The 22398-nt window shown below is 40.7% G+C and overlaps 1 protein-coding gene across 12 annotated transcripts in view; it reads left to right on the top strand.

Moving 5' to 3' along the window:
• AGAP1 (ArfGAP with GTPase domain, ankyrin repeat and PH domain 1) overlaps window positions 1-22398 on the top strand; it is a 376948-nt gene that overhangs the window by 220844 nt on the left and 133706 nt on the right. For 11 of the 12 annotated variants that reach the window (XM_066999590.1, XM_066999587.1, XM_066999584.1 and 8 more), the window contains 2 exons: window positions 6940-7044; window positions 19668-19836. In XM_066999590.1, the coding sequence (XP_066855691.1) occupies window positions 6940-7044; window positions 19668-19836 (274 nt within the window). Of the gene's footprint in view, window positions 1-6939; window positions 7045-10373; window positions 12569-19667; window positions 19837-22398 lie in introns of those variants that run through there. The other variant, XM_066999585.1, reaches the window with a different exon arrangement.

The raw sequence follows: 22398 nt of genomic DNA, 5'->3' as shown, positions 1-22398 counted from the left end.
CAACGGAGCTCTGTATACAGTAGGGCAGAAAAATGTTGTCACTTGTTAGGTGGTGTGCCTTCGTTCAGGGTGATAAACTGAGTCTGGAGAAAGAGATGTGCCAGTCCTTTAAATATGTAACTGTTTGCATTTTGTAATACACTTGAATTTTCAGCTTTGTAGAAAATATATGTAGATAACTAGAGAGTATGAAATGTGCTATTGAATTTATCAAATTGAATTTTAGAAATAATCAGAAACTATAGCTTCCAAAGGAGTGACCCTTTCACAAATTTGTCAATCGAAGGAGTCCTTAAGAAGTCTCCTACTTTGCTAAACATTTTTGACGTGTAAGTATGAGTACCATGTTGTCTTATGGCTCACCTGCTGGCAGTCTGGAGTATTTTCTATCCATTGTGCAGGTAGGTGTTCCTTTACTTTGCCATAGCAGTGTGCCTGTTGCTCCATCTGGATGCTGCAGCAGGGCTGTTTTTTCAGCTTTCCATTCAAATTCTTTAGACACGAGGGTGGCTGCTCTTCCATGGTCATCTTTTTGCCTTTCTAAGAATAAGAAAGCTCCTTGTTAGGTGGATGAGTGGGATGTGCCACTTGATGGCTCCCCAGTCTCTAGTCCACAAATTGTGGTGTGTTCCTCTTTTCTCCATCACATAGTGCTCGTGAGAAAGACTAGTAGGTTCCTGTACTCAGGACATCCTGAGGAGTCTTTGTCCATGCTGTGCTGGAAAATACGTAGCCTACAAACGAACAACAACAACAACAAAAAATTGCAGCTGCAAGCTGGGGAGTTGTGAAAACCTACCTTGAAATTATTTGCTCAATATTGGAGGAACTTGTGCATTACCCAGTTAGTGGGTAAGGTCAAAATCTTTAGGTTGAATTGCTGGACCAGTCATTAGAAATTAAAACACACTAACAATAAGCACTAAGCTTGTTCTTCTGATTCACTGTGTCTTTACTGATGAGGTTCCTTGGAGGAATTCAGTAGCCATTCGTTGTGGGTGGCAGCCTGCGCTGCTGGTACTACAATGAACTGTAGGACTCACCTGTAAGCATTTGAATGATTTTCTTAGTAAGGGTTTTTAATTTTTGTTATAGTAGCCTGTGTGCTGAGAGCTTGTTAACTTCCGTGCTGCAGGTTCCTCAAGTTTTAGCAAGTTTTTTGCTCCAAGTCAGATCTTAGATCCTCTCTTTCTTTTGACTCTAGGTGGAGCAGTAGCTGATCAGCCTCAGCACCAGGTAACTGCTATGGTATAATTACCTCTTCTGCTGAGTTACATCCCTGTGTTTAGGGAATGGCAGAAGAGAGTTGGATTCTGTGTTCTCAATTGATTTCATTATAACGTTGGTGTATAACATAAATTTGAATAATTTCCTTCCCTGTGGAAGCATCTTGGAATCTGCCGTAAAATTGTAATACTGCTGTAGTGGCAGGTTTTAAGGAAGGCACGTGTTTTTTTCTGTGTGCCTGGCTGCAATAAGAATATTCAGGGTATTTCATTTTTGGTTTTGTTTTATTTTGTTTATTAATTTTACTGTTAGATACCGAAGTTTAAGAATATCTGAGGTTTCCTGTTTGGAGACAGTGCACTTTCACATAGCATTTCTTCTGTGGTTCCATTGGTCCCACTGCCCTCTTAGTGCTAAGACTATGGGTTTCCAGTTTTAAAGTGTAAACCATTTCATAGCTAGTCATCCAAAAGACCAGCCACCATTCCCTTAAAATCCTGGATAAAAATACTTAAATTTGGAAAATCGTGGGGGAAAAAATTACTTTTGTACGCAAAGATTCCAAATACCTGGGACATTTTCAGCAGTTTATACTCTAGAGGATTTGTGCTGAGATGAGTCGTTGGAGGGAGCAGTAACTACCATAATCTTCCTGTAGTGTGCAAGTATTGTTTGTAGGTGAGGTGATTTCAGCTGGTGCCTGCTATGTGCTGGAAGAATGGACTTTAAGTCTAGGAACCTGTTGCAGTTAAATATTCTGGAAGCAAAAATCATCAGTCAAGAAATACTCTTGCTTGTTAGGACAAGCTAGACCAGTCCCCATACTACTAGCCAGGCTACGTGTTGTTGGCTAGTCGTGCAAACCAGGAGGCTTTGCCAGCATTTGTTTATGATGTTAAGCAATTTAAAGGAAGCATATGTTTTATTGACCAGGATTCATATGTAACAGTTGTTTGAGATCCTGACTACGAATGGTTGCCGTTGCAATTATTTGGGTGAGGATGTTTGTGACAAGTGCGTTGTGGTTTTTTTTTTTTTTCTTTTATGAACAGGATGCAAATGACAGAGCTGTAGAAAATTCATAGCATTGAATAGAAAATGAAGAATTTATGCTGTTAATGATTAAGTGCAAGATTGCATATTTCATTCTGTCAAAACAACGTCAGGGTAACAGTATGGGGTTGGCTTAAAATTAAGGAGGAAAAAAAAAAGAAGCTTGCATGATGCTCGTACCTCTGCCATGGCAGTGGTTTAAGTTTCCAAAAGAGAATAGAGAGCTAAGTATTGTTCCTTTTTCTGAAGGTGCAGTCCTGGCTCTGATGCCTTCAAGAGGGTCCTGCCATCTCAGCTTGACATGCTAACAGAAGTCAGATGTACCAAATTGTCCTTAAAATAAATACAAAACTAAGCAAAGTCAAATGCTATGGCTGGAGCCAGTGGAAAAAAAACACTGCAGTCAGTTAAGCTGGGATCACTGGTATTATTACCCTGTTTGTGAAACGTTCTTCGTTTCTTGTGGCCCCTGGAAAATCTAAAACACACTGGAAAGTTACAAAATCAAAATGGAGCACAACAGGGAATGCAAGGTATGCTGCTCCCCACGTGGTATTGATTCTGCAGGCCATGCAGTGGCAGCTTTGATGCAATATTAAACAACTTCAGGAGGTCGCTCTTTTAAATGCTGGTAATTTGCTGCTTAAAACCTGAAGTATTTCCATAAAACAAATTCATAATTGCTTCACCATTCGTCTTCATTTGTAAGCAAGGTTTGTAGCTCACGGGAGGGCGTCTGGAGCGCCGAGGTTTAGCTGATTGCCGCGTATTCAGATGAAGTGGGCGCATTATGCACAGTGGTCCCTTGACCAGTGGTCTCTTCCCGTCAGCCCGATCGATCCCGCGCTGGAGGCCTTTCATTAGCTGCTTGTACTCTCGCAATAATGATCGGGCTGCAGAGCCTGATGGCAGTCTGTAACTTCTCCTGGTGCCCTGAAGCTCAACAACATAAGCTGATTGACTCAGTTAGGGCCCCAGTCTCTAACAGCAAATGCAATCAATAAATCTTTGTTGGTAAATAATTGCTATTGAACAGAGTTTTAATATAAATTTATGAGTGGTGTTTTATCACAGCTTGAGGCTACAGCAAGCCACTGAGTGATGGATTTCAGATAACACTTACATTCATTACATTAACTTTGTAAGTTATTTAAAGCTTGTACACTTAACATTGCTTTTGGCTTGCAATGACCTCCTGGGACTAGACGTAGCATACACATTAGTAATAAAGAGATTGCCGTACATACAGACAATTCATTCCTCTGTTTTCTTTGTACGGCGATGCCGTTGGTCGGGCAAGAGGCGAGAAGAGAAGTTTGTGCGCTCTGCTTGAGCGTTTTTCTTGTTACTCATTAAAAGTACAGCTGCGCTGTCTGTTCGAAGAAGTGGTCCTCTGTTAGATGCAGAATTGCAGTTTTGGAAGGAAGGTGGTAAAAATTTAATTTGAAGTGTTAAATTCTTCTCTGTTTATGAGCAAATCGGAGGCGTTATATCCATAGTGTTGAATCTCGAGGCGTAGGTCAGCTGCGCTAACTGCAGATGGAAGAACGTAATGAAAGTCTTCATGCAAATTAGGAGAAACAACGTTATCCGATTAATAATAATTTGGGGCAGAGATTATTAAAAAAAATAAAAATAAGCCAACCCCAAGTTCAAAATGTTACTTAGTCCCTTACTGCGTGGCTGCATTGAGGCACGGTGAGCTGCCTGCCTGCTGCTTCGCAGGCACCTCGGGGCTCATTTCCCAGGCAGAGCATCTGATGTGCCTTAAAGGTAGGCGTAATGCGACCAAAGTGAAGGCCTTTCTTTTTCTTTTCTTTTTTTTTTTTAAGTAACATTTCTTGTCATATCTGGGCCATTTATTTATATATCTATTATTTAAGTTCAGTTAATGTTAAAGTGCATTTATAGCGGATCTAAACTCTGATACTAAGAGCATTTCTCCAGACCATTCTATATAATTATCACAGACAAAGTGGCGAACTCTAGCCTTGGGGGGAAAAAAAAATGTGGCTTATGTGCTTCTCCGCTTCATAACACTTTGTTAGCTCCTTGTATTCAGAGCAGCTTTCTCCACAGATACTGGAAGATATTTTTAATTCTCACATAAAACAAAAAATCTATTCTTTATGCATGGTAGGTAGTGCCTTAAAAAAATGGATTGGGAAGTCTGATTTGTTAGTTAGACCCAAACAGGTGAATGATACATATTTGATAATGAGTAATTTTTTACGTGAAAGCACCGAATTGCACTTGAAAAGCAAGGTGAAGCCCCATTTTGAATTTCTTCATTTAGATCCATAATTCATACCTAGATACTAACAAAACATCTGTAGTAAAAATCATTAAACTTGGAAGTTTTACTATTTATTGAGTTTATAATTGGCAAGAACTGAAAATTACGTAATAGTGGCATATTTTCTGTATAGCAAAGGGATAGGTAAAAAGGTGTGAAATATATTTCTACTTTCTTCAAGACTTCAAAAAAAGACAAGGAAAAAAAATCACAGTTGTGATCCTTATGGCTTTTTTCCCATTAAAAGGTCTGAAGAACAAACACATCAGAACCAGTGCAGGGAAACAGCTTTAGGAGAGTAATTTTTGATCCACATAGCATAGTGATAACTGAAATTGGGTCCCCCTACATGTGAGCGAATGTGCTATAGGTGAGGTATGAAAGATTGGAAAGGTGAAGTGACAGATCACCTACTATAGACAAACATACAAGTCAAAGGCAGGAATAAGCTTTCATTTTTAATGGAAGAAAACAACGTTTCTAACCACTAGAAGACAGTAATTGGGATGTGTAACTCACGCTCACAAGAAGCTTTTGTAAGAAGCCCTTTCAGAAGTCCCATTCTGTTTTGTAAAAGTTTGAGGGTGAGCCGCCTAAGTGTAGCAAAGAACAGCACAAAAAAAGAAACATGACCCCCAGATGGTCAGAAAGTTAGGGGTTTGCACTAGTTTGTAATTCAGTCCTCCGATGTGAGCTCTTATTTACAGTCCCGTCCACCGACGGCTTTGAATTGTGAAGGGTTGCTCATAGAACTTTTATTCCAAGTGTGTGTCCAGGAACAGGCGGTTGTGAACTTTGATTTTCCATAGGGATCATCTCTGTGGCTGTAGAAGGAGAGTTATTAGTTCCTGTGGATTGTGGCAAGGGACTTCAGCTGAAACTTTTCACATCGGGATCTGAGGGAGGATCAAATATGTATAGCTCTGAAAGAGTTCTCGTTGTGCAGTGGCATAGACCTACCCCTGGTCCATTTTGGTGTTGGGATTTGGTCTGGAGATGGACCATTTTATAAAGCTGCAGGTTTAATGGGAAGAGGCAGATAGCATAACTTGCTCACAAAACGTGACTGCTTTAACAAAAACAACTTGAAATATTTGGAAGCACCATGCTTAATGGTGCATCTCTTTTATGTTCTGCCTCCTTAGTGATGTTTTTTCCATTTTTTTTTTTAAGTTCCATCAGAATGGGAAGACTTTTTATGGGGATAAGAAAACCGAAACTTGTATTAGTGTAGATTCCTGATGATGATTTATTGAAATTAATAGAAGTGAACACTTTTATCCAAACTTGACCTGTGAAACTGCTACCTGTGGCAGTACTGTGTGTGTTGAAATGTCCTGGTAGAGACACCATGACTTCCAATAACCATGTTACTGTGTGGATTCATCAGGAAACTGCCTTCTGACTTGGCTTTGGAAATGAATGTTTCCTAGGGAAGAACATTGCTAAAGCATTGTTTGATTTACCATCAATTTGTGCTACAAGAAGTTACATTCTGCTTTTCAAAGTGAATTTCTCTTGTTAGGCTGAGAAAACACATCGGTATGTGCTAGTAGTCCTTGGCCATTTAAACACGATGATGAGTTTTAATCTCAATTATCGATTGTTGAAATTCATCACTGATGTGTAGATTGACTATGATTTATGGAAAAGTGAGTCATCTTGCCCACCTCCTTTCCTTATCGACTACACCTTTTTCCTCCAGTTATCCAGAATTCATTGGAAAAGTGCTGTACTTGCCCTGTTACCATTTTGCTGCTCTTGCCTGGCATTAGTGTCATCTCTTTTTGCTTGGAATGAGTAGTTAGGGCAATTTCTATTGTGTCACCTTACTAAAAACGGGAATGGAAACATAAATGTGCACCATTCCCTGTTTGTGGAGGGCCAAGACTGAACAACAAAGGAACCCGCAGGTACATGCTAAACGGAGCACAAGCCATATAGTATGACCCTCATGCAACCTGAGATTCATCATTTATTTCACAGTGCAAGGAAGTACACACCAAGTGTGTTGTCTTTACCAGCTGTGTGTGTGCAGAAGTAACCTACCCTGTGACATGTTAAAATGTGCTTTCCTGAGGAATGAAGTTGAATGCAAAATGACTTTCTCTAGCTGTTGGACAAAGCTGACATTACACAGTCTTTTCTGTTTACATGACTTGCTTTATAAAACTGCGCTTAGAGCTTTTGCTTCTAAATTGCTAGCACTAAAGCTTATGATGGAGAAAAATGTATTATGGGAAAAATATGAAAATGAGGAATTTGTAGGAGAAAACATCTCAAATTATATTTAGTCCTTTTCTGTGTCTTAAATAGGTGTGCACTGGCAAAATAATGCTTAATCTTTTTTTTTTTTCTAACAGGGTATGCTGCTAAAGCGAAGTGGCAAGTCATTGAATAAAGAATGGAAGAAGAAATATGTGACATTGTGTGACAATGGTGTACTGACCTATCATCCTAGTTTACATGTAAGTACATCGTGCTCTCTGTGCGTTCAGCAACTATCGAGCCCTGATAAAGTGGTGTTAGCAAGCTCATCTGGGAATGTTTTTGGTGATCCCATGTAGTTGGGGGAACTTCTTTCTCTCTCTCTTCATTCTCTTCTCCTTCCCTTCAAAAAGGCATAATTGGAAATATAGCTCCACAGTGAAACAGTGTGTCTACAGTCAGATTCCTCTGAATGCCTTGGAATAGGGGTACCCTTGGATTTCAAGAGGCAGCTGAAACAGCTTAAGCCTTCATTTTGTGCTGATGCTTTTAGGGACTTGTTGTCCATTAAAAAAGAACCAAAGCATTTTAAAAAGGAAAATTATAGCACAGTACAACTTCATAGATGTAGTAAGGAGTGAGAAAGTTTTCTGGTATTTGTCAGTGTGCAGTGGCTATGGTTTAATCAGAAAATAATTCTGAACAGCCTTTTGAAAATGACATCTCTATTAAAACATGTGCTGTAAAGCGTATTCATATTAAGATGTCTGTCGTTGTCTGCCCAAGGATCCTGTCAGTCCCTCTCAGTATGTGTAACAGTCCCTGGGTTTGGTTTTGGGGGTGGAAGGAGCACAGGTATGAGACTCAAAACTAGTCCGTCCCATCAGTCCCAGACAGGCCAGCAGGAGGAAAGGTGAGATTTATCAGAACTTGTGCCGTGTCAGAGCAATTCAAAAAACAGAACCTATATAGACAGTCAAGGTTTTGTAATTCCCAGCGAATTCCAAGCTCCTTCACTTTGCTGTGTAGTACAGGCAAGAGTGAAATACAGAAAACATAGTATGACCCTCGCCAAGATCTTTGGGATTGTCTCAGGTCTTAAGCTTTACCATCATATTCTGAAATTAGAGGGTGACCAGTTGTAACGTTTTAGGGCCATTTGACGCCTATTGCTGTCATTGTGAGCTCCTGGGCAAATTTTTCATTAAGGAGTAAAAATGAAGGTTTTGAATAGATGTATTTCTGTAGATGTGCTCTAGGTTTTACAGACCTGTACATAGATCTGGCAGAAAGCTTCTGCTTTCAATGGGTGATGTCTCAGGAGCATGGCCACATTGATGCTGTGCTTGCACCAACTTGCTCTTCCTGTCTGCTGAACATTGGCATTTTCTCTGGCTTGTCATGAGACTTAATAGTCTTGCTTCCTGCCATAATCATGCTGTGCTATTATTTCTCATGATTACTTCGATATTTCTTAAAAATTACATGGCAACTAGCTTCAAGTAATTGCTGCTTTCCATCAGAAATCTCGTCCCTCTACCTGTACAGTCCGGAAGAAGTGACTGTCCAGTTTTTCCCATTTGTGGAACTGGCCACTTTGGCCGTTCTTTTAGTCTCTAATGTGGGGGGAACTCTGCTGAGAAGTAGTCCTGAAACACCCAAATTGTACGTCAGCACAGCTGGCAGAAGAGAAGCACGGACACGCGTGCCTTTGAGGCAGCCCACGTGGGTTTGGGCTGTGGTGGCCACTCGGGGTCAGTGAGGGAGAGGAGGCAGGCTGCCGTTGTGTGTGCCCAGGTCCCATCCTCGCTGTGGAAGTGCTCTATTGTTCCTGATGGTTTCTATGCACATGTGTTAGTTTTTCATCGCTCTTTGCAGACAATAGAGTACTTCTCTCTCAGCTTCCCTGGAGCTGCTTAGTCTTCCCCAGAGTGAGAATCCATTGAGATTAGAGGTAATTACTTTGAGATTAGAGGTAAATCCATTGGAGATTAGAGAGAATCCATTTAAAGAAGAAGTAATTACTAGCCTGTAATTGTTTCCCTCTATCCCCCACCGTGCCCCCCCACTCCCAAGAAAAGGTACACGTCCATGTACTTCATTTGCTCAGATCTCCTTTCATAGATGAGAGAGGTTTGTAACTTACTACTTTTCCCTTGGCTGTGTTTTGGTAGATCATGGTGAGGGACCACACTCAGCTCCTAGCTGCCAAGAAGCTACTGGGCAAAGCCTAGTGCTTGTTCTCAGGCTTCTTGAGACGCCTTCACCGAATCCGCTTTCTAGGAATATGTAGGCTTATGTTCATTCATGTTAAAATCTTTCTGTGATGTGATTTATGTTATAAATGATGCTGGCTTAATGTTTTATTTCTATTGATTTTAGCCTTCAAAGAGCCGCTGCACTACTTGAGCAGTGCAGTTCGGTACTGTCAATAAACTATTTATTGTCAGTTAGCTGTTGTTAATATACCCTGCAGAGCGTTCTTTATGCATCAGGCAGCTGTACATCCGTCAGTTACCATACATGTATTTTTCACTTAGACTTGGGTTATTTCAAATATGCAGGTAATTTGGGTTACATGATACTTCGCAGCTGCAATTCTGTGAAGCGAGCAGTGGGCTGGCCTCTAGTGGTGGCAGGAAGAAACCAATTCAGAAGGTAGCTTGGTCTTTCTGGTTCGTAGTTTGGGTCAGAACATAAAATTTTGTTGATTTCCTGCTTTGGAAGAAGCTTTTTAAATACGTGATGGCTGTTAGCGGGCACCGTATTAACTAGTGCTTGAGATCTGGCCAAAAGTGGATCAGTTGTCTCTGCTGTCAGATCTGTTCAGCAGCATGTCAGACATGAAGAAGGTGTTTTTTAATGTAGTGAATGCGTTAGTGTCACAGAAATCAGTACTGTTGTCCTTGCTGAATAAAGGATTGCCTACAAAATGAAAGATTTTGGGGTGGGGAGTGAAAATCAAATTAGTATCATACTTGCAGAGGAGGTATTCCTGGAAGGGTCAGGCCTGTTTGGCAGGGTAGTGTGCTGAAATGACTGCTGCATTGTTCCAGCTAAATAAGTAACTACGAATGCCACCAGGTTGACATTTTACACAATAGCTAAATTCGTATTCCTTCTTCTTAAGAAATCGGGGGAAGAGAAGAATGGGGAAAGAAAATACATGTACATAAGCACCCTACTGTTTTCTGACTTGGTCATGTCAGGATTTTTCAAGAGCCTCAAACCTTCCCTTCCCTTGGGATGCTGAGGAGCTGTACCAATAGAAAATGGTGGGGATAATGAGAGAGAACTTTGACCTGCAGGCTTCAAGGTTCACCATAGCTACCTATTCATCATACACTTGTGGAGTGTAGCCATTGAGTGGATGACTAAAATTCTGGCCTACAAATTCAGTGTCAGCCTACCCAAAGGGACCCATGGGAATTTGTCTCGGCATCTCCTGGCTTTTAATGGCAGAATGCCATGTGTAAGGGCTCCTGAAATGTATTCACTGGGATACCTGCTGGGCAGTGCTACGTGCAGCTTCTTTATCTAAGCCTTATCCTGATGAATAGATGATGTTTCACCACTGTCTGTCTTCCAGGCTGTTGCCATCAGGCCACAGGTCAGTAGACGACAAAGTTTTAGCTGTGGATGTCCATTCTCTGCTGTTGTATCCTCATCATCATCGCTGCCCCTCATTTATGGATGGAATAATAAATTTTAAAAAGCTGAAAACAGCTATTTTAGGGAAGGATTTTTTTTCTTGCCTTTTATGTTTAATCTATTCTAGACTTGTTTTCAAATAAAAGCACAGCACCATGGCAACTTACAGGGGGAAAGAATAGCCTCTTAAATACATGAGGAGGAAAGTCTGATGCCTATCACTTAAAACCCATCTAGAACATGCATGCTATGTAAATACCACATACCTTCACAGCAAGGTTTACTTTTGCTTGCTGACATCTATATTGCCACAATGCTGCTGTTAAACCTTGCTCCCGTCATCACTGGTCTGGTTTGATAACCTGTGCTAAAGGGTGTAGGATTGTAGCAGTGGTCGGGGGGCATGAACCTGTCCCTTACCTCTGTGAGAAGTATGTGAATTCACACATGTAATTCTGCTCAATTAGTTTGACAGCAGCCACAATTTCAAAGCTCTTAATGGGTGAGCAATCCATGTAAGCAAACGCAAAGCAAGCATTAGCAATGGTTTGTATTCAAATAAAGTGAACGTACTTCAACTAAATAAACAAAACTTCAGCCTGGCAAAGAGTCATCCAATACTAGGCTACACTTTTTGCACAAGGGCTTCAACAATATGCTATGAAGACCCGTCTTAGAAGATGATACAAAACAGACCCAGTTCTTGTGCCTGCCGAGTTCCTCAGAGCCTTAGGGTGGGGGACTGGCTGTTTCCTACAGGAAGAGCATGCTTTGTGAGCAATGGAAGACATCTGAAAAGACCTTGTAAGTAGGTATCTCGTAGTGTTGGAGATCCATGTGGTTTTCTCAGGCTTTTCAATGTGGTTTTGCTTCAAAGGAATGTAAAGCTGGACGTTGGCTGGCTGTGCACAAGTAATCCTCAAGTCAGGCCTAAATAAGTACTTGAACTCACAAAATGATACGTATGTGTTGTTTTTTCACATCACGTGTAGCTCTACCATATGGAAAGAGCAGTGATCAAAGCTAATCCTACAGAGCAGAAATGGGGATATAGTTCGAGGGGTGAGGAGGACAAATCTGTTAGAAGCATGTCATACTTAAGTTTTTACTATAGTTATGGTATCCATTAATATGCCTAAAACACTGGTTAAGATAGAAAAACAGAATGATAGGAACAGTTACAAAGTATGTGTATAATGATTGCTTGTTACAGTTGATGAGTTGATGCCATATTTTTCCCCTCACCACAGCTGGCAGTCTTTCTGGAAGTGTTTTCATCAAAGCTGTGCTCGGAGCAACGTCCTTTCTACCATTATAGATTTGGATTTCCCAGGGCTTGCCTTTCTTAATTCTGACTTGGTACATTGTGTATTTACATTGTTGCTAGTAATAACTAGAGGATAATTGACCTTTATGGGAAAAGTGGGAGCTACTCATGCTGCTGTAAATTTATTTTTTAAGATACCAAATAAAAAATATATCATCCACAATGCTTTTAGAAGCAAAAGGCCTGACAGAGATCTACCTATGGCTTTTATAAAGTGGTGTACCTCTACCTCTTAGAGGTCAATCACTCACTTCGTATCTTCCTGCCAAACTACTTAATTATCTTAAAAAGGTAATGGAGTGGAGTTCAGTTTGGGAGAAAACTTTCAAAAATAAATGGGAAAAATACAAGCTAAAATGTGTTTGCAGTCCTTAAGTGAGACCTATAATTTGGGATAGCTGTCAAGGCAAATTATTTTGACCCCCCTGGCTTTGTGTCCTTTCAAACTAAAAATAGTCTTGCTTGAAAGTGCCATTGCACCTGTTCTGCTCAGTGAAAAATAAAACTGTAGTTACTGATGGTCAGCAAGCTACACTCTGAAATACTCCTAAAATACATAATCAGTCTGTGTTGAAGGAGAGGAAGACTGATTATTCACAGCAACTTCTTATAATCACTTCTGTGACTTGTTACAGATATTCACAGGTCAGTAAATGCACAAACAAGGAGAATGTGAAGCATTTTTCGTTTCAAGTCCATTCATTTGAGAGGGTATGACAAGATTTATCACATCATTAGTGTAGGCTATTGTAGCAAATGCAGTACTGCTACTTGCAGAGCTGTGCAAACTTGCAGTACATAGTAAGGAGCAGGAAGCATATATTTCATTGTTGTGCCCCCCCCCCCCCCTCAAAAAAAAAAAGTAGGGAAGATTTTTTTGGTATCTGAATGAGTTGCAAATTAATGGCAAAAGCCAAGCTATTAATTAATCACAGGGTTTTATAAAATTAGAGCTTCCTGTCCAGCAGAGCTAACTGCTGTGGATATAAATGCCTCATAAATTACTCACGATGGTAAAACTCAAATTTGTCTTTTACAGCAGTTCTTGTTACAAAGTCTGAATGAGAAGTGAGGTGCAGACATAGTTGTCTTAACATTTCATGAAAATGAGTGATCCATTTAAAAAAATCGTAATTTTTTGAAACTGCTTTTGTGTTGAAAGTGTTGCCACCGCCACTGGAACACTGATTGGACTGATTAATATTGTAGTATAGACATAGTCAATGCTTTTTATTACTGAAATTTAATGTTCTTGATTCCCAGTTCGAATAAAGCAGATTCAAGATGACTTCCTTTTTGTCAGGAGAGAGTGCTTTAGGGTGATCAGCGTCTTCCAGAACGTATTTTCATTCCCATGGTCTCCTCAGAAAATCGCATTTCATTGTTTTTCTTAAGCTTAACTATATATTATGAAGCTGAGTGATATTATGCCCATGTTTATATGCAAGAGGAGAGGATGGCTACATTAACAGGAAAACTTGATGAATATATTCCACTGTGGATCATAACCTGATCTTAGGTTTGTTGCTGAGGTCCGTGCAAGAAGGTGGGGAGAGGAGTTGGAGACTTTTCTTTCTTCTTAGGTGTGCCTGTGGCCCCAAATGGAAACCAATCAAGGAGCGATTTATGTTCATTAAGTGCTTGTCAAAACTGAAAAATTTTCTAATCAACAGCAATCTAGCGGAGGCCCCTCAATGGCTGGGAGTGTCGCCTCCGCAGTATCGGCTATTTGCCTGTTACAACTCTAGGCTAGAAATCCGCTGATGATTACATTAGGCTAAGCTGCGAAGTAAATGAACCATGTCTTATTTAGGTGCAACTAGCTTCAGTGTAGTCCTGCCCCGCAGGGCACTTTATAGCGTTTTATGGCTTTAAAATTAGTGTAGCTTCCCATTTGCTGCAGGGTGCTGCATGTTATGCCTTTGAACTCAATAAGCAAAGGGAAGGGGGCCTTTTGTTTCCCCCCCCTCCCTTCTCTTCTTTTTGCAGTTTAGCAATTTTGTTTTGCATCTTTTCCAGACAGCGTTTTGCAATAAAAACGTCTGACTGCCGTGTACATGCACAAAAGTAAAGGCTTCAGCCGATACCAGTCTGCCTGGAGTTTGGGGTTTGCTCTGCCTGGGAGGGAAGGGGCCGGGGCTTTGCTTTTCCAGGCACTTGGTGCTGGTGCTGAACAAAGGCTGTGCGGGTCGCCACTGTCAGCTCCAAAAGGGGAATCATGTTCAAAACACATGCTACCCTCAGACTTTCAAATGCCATCCAGAGATGCAGCCGTGAACTTTCTTTTCTGTAAGCACGTGTCTTTATTTTATTTTTACCTCCGATCAGGAAACAGCATCTCAGCAAAATGGCTCAAAATAAAGGTGTTATCTTAGTGGCAGGTCTGGGAAGGAGCATTTAGCTGTCTGTTCTGGGCCTGGACCTCTACCTAGCATTGGAAAAACAGGCTTGTTCTGAGACGGTTTAATAACTCAAAATGAGAAGAAAATGTCATTCTTTCTTCGGTATCATTAAATACATGGAAAGGCACTGTTCCAAGGGGAATGTGGAGGTGTTACATTTTGTACAGTGTGCACTGGGAAAGGGTGGTAGTGGGACAGGTACGTGGTGGAAGAAATGCACGGGAGAGGAGGGAGGAGTTTTTTCTGTTAAATGTTAACGTTATGGCACCTGGCAGTCCTGAGATGGGAGGTTTGGGTGCGAACCTTGAGTCCCATTCACCTAGCACCAAGATGCAAAAGATGCAACTCCAGCAAAAGGGGTTTCTCTGCAAGGCAGCCCTATTCACCGTCCAACCGAGCCTGACCAGAAGAGATCCTAAGTACCGTCTTCTACAACTGATCCTTCTGTCATCTTGGTGCGGTGTCTTGGCCAAGAAGAGCTTGCAGCATTGGCCTCTTCACTGCAATCCCAGCACAAGAGTATTGTGGAAACCTGGCCAAGTAATCTGCTTCAGCTCTTGCTCCTTGTGCACTTGTTTTCTGTTACCTTGGGAGTACTTTGTAAGTGGGCTCTTCCAAGAGGAAAACACCTACCCTTAAGACTGGGGAGTTTTTGCTCCCGGTTTGCATGTGAGTAGCTGTGCAGAAAAGCAAGGGGAATTTAGTTCTCAAAGTACTAGTTGATAAATACTATATTCAGTTCAGTGCTCATATGTATTGTCTTGTTTAATACACCGATAATAAAATGCTGTGGTTTTGGAATACAAGCTAGGTAGCAGAAAGACTTCCCCCACCCTTTTTTTTCCCTTTTTTTTTTTTTAACAAGGATGACTATCTCTTGTATTACAGCCATCTGAAAATCCTCATACACCATAACATTTTTTGATATCCAGAGTGTTATACACCTAAAGTGTGTGTATTCATATTCATATAAACATATTTGAAGGAAGTTAAGAATCATTCTGGGGAGGAACCGTGCTGCCGCGTGCTCCAATGTCATTTACTGAAGTATTTGAGACAACTGTGGTAGACTTGAATGGTGTGAGTTTGAGTCCCCGCTTCATGGAGGGAGGGGCCAGTGGGCCGCAGCAGTGTTAAGCGTAGCTGTGGAACAAGAGTTGTTTGGCTGTTGAGAAAAGTGAACAGTTTCCACAGAAAGGAAGCAGCTAGCTGGAAGCATCACATTGTCTAGTTTTAGCTTGCAGCCCTTGTTGGAGTGTCTTTTCTGGCTTTGAGGGCCATCAGAAGCCGTTGCAATGCATGGCAGCAAGGTTGTTTGCAGCCACTGGCACTGAAAACAAAAGGGGAACCCCAAAATACTGCTTTATTTTTGGTATGTCTGCTTAGAAATCACACCTATTTGCCCAATTTTGATGTCCAAAAGGTTTTTATCCATTGAATTGGTTAAATTAATTTCTGCTGCTATAAACGGAGAGCTGTATTAGGACCAGAACTAAAGTAATTTTACTTTACATTATTCTGTGTCATGGCACATCATTTCTTTCTTACTCAAGGCAATTCATTTTGTAGTGCTGTCAAATAATATTTTGTGTCATCTTCAGTCAATGTAGTTTTTATGACTTTCGCTGGTATTTTAACAGTTTATTTAGTCCTATGGATAATGGTCAATGGCCTTGAGTAGTCAAATTAACACCTCGGCAGCCCTATATTTGAGCAAACCACTAACAGTAACCTCAGGATGAAAAGCAATGAGAATCAATATAGCAAGGGTATTTTTAGGGATTATTGATTGATTGATGCGTTCTGGCCTTAACTGGAAGCAGCAGCATTGCCCCACAGCTGACTAAGATTAAGTTGCCAGTTACTGATAACTGTGGGCCATTACCTGTGTAGTATTTCACAGGCTCGCAGATTAGATGGAGACCTTTCACAGTCCTCAGATAAAGAAACTGTGGTTTTCAGTGTCTGTAGAGCCTACCAAGCTGCAGGAAAACACTATGTGCTTTTCCCCTTACTGCGCTGCCGTGAGACCTGGAGCCGGCCCCGTTGGGATGCAGCGCTGCCCGTTGTTCTGTAGGGATGCAGGTGGGACACCGAGGGGGACATGGAGGCACCAATGGCTCGGCTCCCCCCTCCGCAGGAGGAGGCAGCCATGTTAAGCTGTGCTTCTGCTGGTGAGCTGAGAGCCGTGGGTCTCTCCGACACAACTCTCAATTGCTAGCAGGTTTCTCTCATTGCACCTCATTTGCATCTGGGACATCAATTAGCATGTTTGTTGAGGCTAATTGAATGAAACTCAATCATAGCTCTTAATTGCTTGACTATGTGAAAAGAAATCACATTAATGCAGCTAATTAAGTGTATGGCAATAGATGCAACATAATTAGGAGCGAAATGTAAAAAACAAGCGATGGCGAAGGTGCAAGAGCAGGGGTGCGGGGGACTCAGGCGCTTGGTTATCCTGTTATCGACACGTTTGGGGAGGGTTCCCTTAGCTTTGCTGCTTGTGTTTTTTTTTTTTCTTGCGTTGCTGAATGATGAACATGGACAACTTGAGAAGAAAAATGCAAATGGATTTGCAATTACTACTTTTTCAAGCTGTTGAGGGGCAGAAGATGGCACTTCTGGGGTGGCCCGCTGTTGAGTAGGCTCTAGGGACTTGTTAAGTGCTGTTTAAAAGTACTTGGCTTTGAATTACCCTCATGCCTTGTTAAAGGGTTTTTTCCCCTTTTTTCTCGGATCAGCATTTTCTACAACTAACATCTAGGGGAGTTATATCTGTAACATTTGCATATCAAAATCAGGCTTGCTGTCTTCTCTTTAACACAGCATATTCCAGATGACAGCAAGACCCTCATCTGTTCTAATCTGATCAAACCATACATTGCACTTCTGAAGCCGCCACATTATTTGTAGTTTTAACTTTTATTTCCCGAGTGCAGATCTGAAGGAGCATGTGCAAGGCTGGATGATCTGCTGACTGGAAACTTGGTGCTTCCCTCCCCTGCTTCTCAGGGGAACGCGGAGATTACCACTATGCATCTTGCACACAATGAAAGAGTCTTTATTGTTTACATTTGATATATCCCTATAAATATTTAAACTGACATTAATACCTATGTGGCATCTGTTCTGTTCGGGCACTTTGATATAATAATGGTATGGCTACAGTGCATTTATTTCCTGTTTGCCAACATTGACTTACTCTCTTGAATTGTTTATAGCTCACCTAAGCCTGTTTTACTCTCAATTAAAAGTGCTTTAATAATGTCCTGTCACATCGCACAAGTTGGCAAGGTAGCAGGAAAAATGTGCACTCTATTCATCTGACGCATTTGGAATAAAGACTTCATTATGAAATCTAAATGGAATACACTGGTTGTTGTATGTTAAATAAAAAGTGTCTATTAAAAGGAGTACATGCTGAGGTTTAGTCACTATCTGATTAAGCCTCGTTTTACAGCCCATAAGCAATAAATGCTCAGTTATGTTCTGGTTATTGTATTTTAATTTGGGAAGAACTGACACTGAACAAGAAAGTTATGCCAACTTGATAATTTATAGATGAAACTGTTTCATTTGTTTCTATCTAGCAGCCAGTGAAGTGAGCTTTTATTAATGGATTGCCTTTGTTTCTTTTGGAAGCAGAGCTCTGTCTGCTTTCTCAGCCAGGGAACTGTTCAGACATCCCTTCTTTACCGTTAATAATTCCCAAGCAGCAGGAGGAGGGAGGAAAAAAAAAGAAAAAGAAAAAAAAAAAGAAAAAAAAACACCAAAACCAGCTCTGGTTTTGTTTTTATCACAGATTAATCTTAGCTATGAAAAAATGAATGTTAGTCAAGTAGTATACTTCTGTGTTTTGAGCAGAATATATAATTTGTGTTGTACACAGTCAGAGGTGGAAGGGTTTTTATGAGGAAGTTGATTGTTCCCTGTATTGTGCCAGGAGTGGTTTAGATTTGGAGTGAGCTTTTAGTCCATTCAGGTAGATTTACTTGTAATATTGATGCTTTAGTGGTACACAGAGGCCCATATGCTGCAGGTTTGGAATCAGCCTAATGAATATTTGTAGTCTTTTGTGTAATACCTTGTTGTTTGATTAAATTTTGTCCTGGACGCTTGGAAAACTGGAAGAAATGTCATTGTCAACATGTCTTTGCTTGCACAAGTTTTACCCAGTCTTCTGTAAATTGATCGAGTCTTACTTGAAAAGGAGCTAGAACTTTTTTCCCCAGTTTCTCCCCACAGAAGATTGTTCAAGACTAACATTCCCGTGGTTTCCAGCTTAACTCAGTTATGCCAATTTCTTTTTCCAGTCTTTGGTACAAAGTGCTTTTTTTCTTGTAGTGTATATCCTCAGACATACAACGTTTGCCTTTCATTTTGCTATATTGCATGACCTGTCCTGCATTTCTTTTCATAACATACAGTCTCTTTTTGTGATTGTCCTCATATTTGTTCCAGTTTCACTTACATTGTCTGGAATGTGAGTAACCATAATCGTGTGTACCAGGATATGAAAACTTGTTAACAGCTTTAGCATTCACCATCTCTACTGGAAGTATCTCTTCTTATGTACCCCAGGATTGCAGATTCAGAGGCTGTCTCACCTTAATGAACTGTCATTTGTCCTCTGATAAAGACACCCATGCTCATTTGCTTTTCTGTTTTCATCTCAAGAAGCCCACAGGCAATTTAGAATATGCCATTGAAGCTGGAAAGCAAAATTACGAGGCTGTTCTTCCAGCAGTTTTTTACAGTTTATAGAACTGCACAGCTCAATTCCTCCCGAATTTCTCAGAAAACAGTGGCTTGGCTCCAGTCAGTTGGCCATTGTCTTTCCACAAGTGATGGTATTTGCTTATTTCCCCTTTGTGTGCTTTCCAAACAAGAATTAGGAAAAGCCTTTTCCACTTCTGGCTTCCAGCTTTTAGCGTGTTTACTCTAATCAGACATGATTTGCATAATTTTCTCCCTGCTGTGATTTTTTTTTTTTGGAGGAAGGATCACATTCTAAAGCAACAGTGTTGTAATTTCAGAACCCTTAGTAGTGCCCTTTTGTAACTTTTGTGCCTGTCAACCAATTTCAGCCACATTTTATAGAGAAACAGATAAGTACGTAAAACACTGAAGTAGAGAGGAGCTGCAAGTAAAACATGCTCGTGAGAGACAGTCAGCCTCGTCTTGTTGTTCTGTTTGGGACCTGCCAGCTGCTGAATTTGTACACGTGGCTCAGAAGCAGCCACGGCGTGAGTTACCTCTTACCTTACCCACCTAGCTGTTGGTGGAGGATGTAGTAGAGCTCAAGACTTCGGGGAGTATCTGTTGTTAAAAATGTGGACTGTATTACCTAGAAAATGGAAGGAAGGGGAAAACATGATGGATGATGGCAGATGTAGGACAATGAAGTCTTATGAAAAAAAGTCTTATGAAACTGTGTCATTAGATCTGTTGCTTACAGAACTACCTGTTTGATATTGTTGTTTCTTTTTCCTCTTATCAGGACTATATGCAGAATGTTCATGGGAAAGAAATCGACTTACTGAGAACCACTGTGAAAGTTCCTGGAAAGAGGCCACCCCGAGCTACGTCAGCTTGTGCACCCATTTCCAGTCCCAAAACAAATGGCCTCTCCAAGGACATGAGCAGTTTACACATCTCGCCAAATTCAGGTAAGACAATTTAATGCTTGGCAAACAAGGGAAGGACTGCTTTTCCAAATGTATGTAAGCAGTTGTCATGTACCACTAGGATGGGAATTATTTCTGTTACTAATTTATAAATCCAACTAACCACTGATAGGCAACTTTTAAACCCTCTCTGATTACTGATCTGGCCTCCACAAGAGATTCTGAATTTCTGAGTAACCTTCAACATCCATGTTTTAAATTTATTACCTTATACTTGCCGAAAACGTACATAATTCACAGAAGTTAATATTTGTGAATAATTGATGCTGCCTTTCTACTGACTTAAGTCTAATACTTTGGAAAAACAGTTGTCATTTTAAAGAGCTATTTGTGGCTTCCTGATGACATCCACACTGCTTGTTTCCACCTTCAGAAGGATGCATAGTTTTGGACTTTCCAGCAGCAAGATTCTTCTGCAGAAAGCAGCTATTTTATTTTGTTTATGGAAGCGGTTTATAGCTCCTTGTGAGCTCTAAACAAAGAGTTTTATTGTTCAGTGAAGTACTTGGCCGTACAGCTAAATGGATTTTAAAAATTGCATTAAGGAAAAGCGTTTAAGACAATTTGTCTTGTAAAACGCGCAGCTTATACAAAGCACATAATGGTATAGTGTCGATATAGAAGTTCTGTCAGCATGTTTGGGATGGCATCCATAAAGCACCGAGTGGCTTTTCCGTTTATGGGTGACGTAGACATCTCCAGCACAGGCTGACAAAACCACGCAAGCACACTTCTGTCCCTGCGCAGTACACACTGCACAGGTAGGATGAGCAGCCGCAGGAAGGAACTCGGTGACCTGCTGTTCGAGTGTCTTCGGTTGGGTGATAATGGTTATCTTATGTTTCAAGTCAAAACGTACTCCTCTGCTTTTTCACGATGCAAATTACCCTGTGTTAGGGGAAGAGGAAGAAGGATTTTCCTTCCAGCTTCAGATGCTGCTCTTTGAGATGAATGTTTAAATAAAAATAAAAAATAAAGCCTTGCAGCTTTACAGTGGTGCCACAGAGCAGACGTCCCTGCAGATAAACAGTTCTTGTACGGCATGTTGTATTAGTTTGGCTGGGGACCTGATAGGTCTGAAGCCATGATTTCATCAGAGCCTTTTTCAAGTTGTAACCTGTGCTTCAAGAGGCATGGAGCTGGCATTGTCACTGGAAGAGTTCATAAGAGAAAATTATTCATGGTCGGTTTGTTTTTTCCATTTTGCTTTTTAATTTAGATGACTGGGAATGGGGGGTGTTTTTCAACATATCCCATTATTTAGGGAAGAAAAGTGCTGGAGTGAGTCAGTATATCAACAGAAAGGCATGTGTGCTCTTAAGACATCCGAACACTCTGAAACAGGCGAAAGTCATTTGATTGTTCCAGAGAAGTAAGCTGTAGAAAACGTGGTGATGCATACTTGTAGGTTTATAACATGGAACTGAGATATTTTGGCCTATACTTAGATTTGCGGGTAAGAGGGAAGCAGCTTGTACGTGGCTTCAATGAAACTGGCAATATTCCTTTTATTTCAGGGGTTTCTGTATATGCATTGCTATCTGTATGTGAAAATATACAGTAGGCATCTGTATCTGGTGGTAGTGTTAGCCACTGTGTAAGTATTGTGGCTAGCTTGAGGTTTTGTCACACAGCAATTGCTTTGAAAGGAAAAAGTGAATTATGCTAGAAAGTGCAAATGCTAGAAAACAGCTCTGCTTTTAGGCAGTTTTTCAAATAACATGTTGGGGATAGTTATGTCTTCTGTCTTCTCTAGGTTTCTTTGTCATGTTTTTTACAAATACCAGAAGACATTTCTGTTGATGTCTGGCTACCACAGCTCAGAAGATCTACTACAATTAAAGTTTTAAACTAATTAATGCTTTCCTAACATAGAAAAGAGTGTATCCAAGAAAAGGTGAACCTGATTTCTTTATCATTACCCACTTGAATGCCTTCATTTCCCCTCTCATGCAGCTGTGAAACTACACTGATCTTTCTTTAACCTTAAGCAAGATCTTGACCTGCTTATCTTTGCATGGCTCTCTTCCCATGGATAAAGCATACAGTGATGTATTATTTATATTACCCCTATAGCTGGTGGGAAGCATAACTGGGAGCATCTTTATAACTTACCGGGGGGAGCAGGTAAAGGTAGGTGGGACTAAACAGCTCGGTGTTCTATGTGGCAGCAGTCAGCATGCTCGTACCTTGCTACCTGCTGTCTTGTGCCCACTTTGGGTGCAGAGGGTGTTGGCTAAGGTTTTAGTGAGAGAGAGGGGTCAGTTCAGATGTGCACATCTGTGCAGTTGCATTTCAGAAGTTCAGTGGCATGCATGGTGCAGTAGTTTCAGCCCTGCTGCAGTATTTTTCCACATAGTCATTGCTTCTAAAAGTCAGGCTGGTACATTCATTCATTATCAGCCATGATATCTCTTCTTTCAGGATTTTTCTTCTCAAATTGAGTTTTTTGCTGAATCACCCCCAAAGTTCGTTATTTTTTTTACATAAAATTTGTTTCTTCTGCATGAGCTTCTTTGATTGAATCTTCCTTACTCTAACTAA

The sequence above is a fragment of the Anser cygnoides genome, chromosome 6, assembly GCF_040182565.1.
Source record: "Anser cygnoides isolate HZ-2024a breed goose chromosome 6, Taihu_goose_T2T_genome, whole genome shotgun sequence".
Taxonomy (NCBI): domain Eukaryota; kingdom Metazoa; phylum Chordata; class Aves; order Anseriformes; family Anatidae; genus Anser; species Anser cygnoides.
Note: the sequence above shows the minus strand (reverse complement) of the source record. Positions and strands in the feature narration are given on the sequence as shown.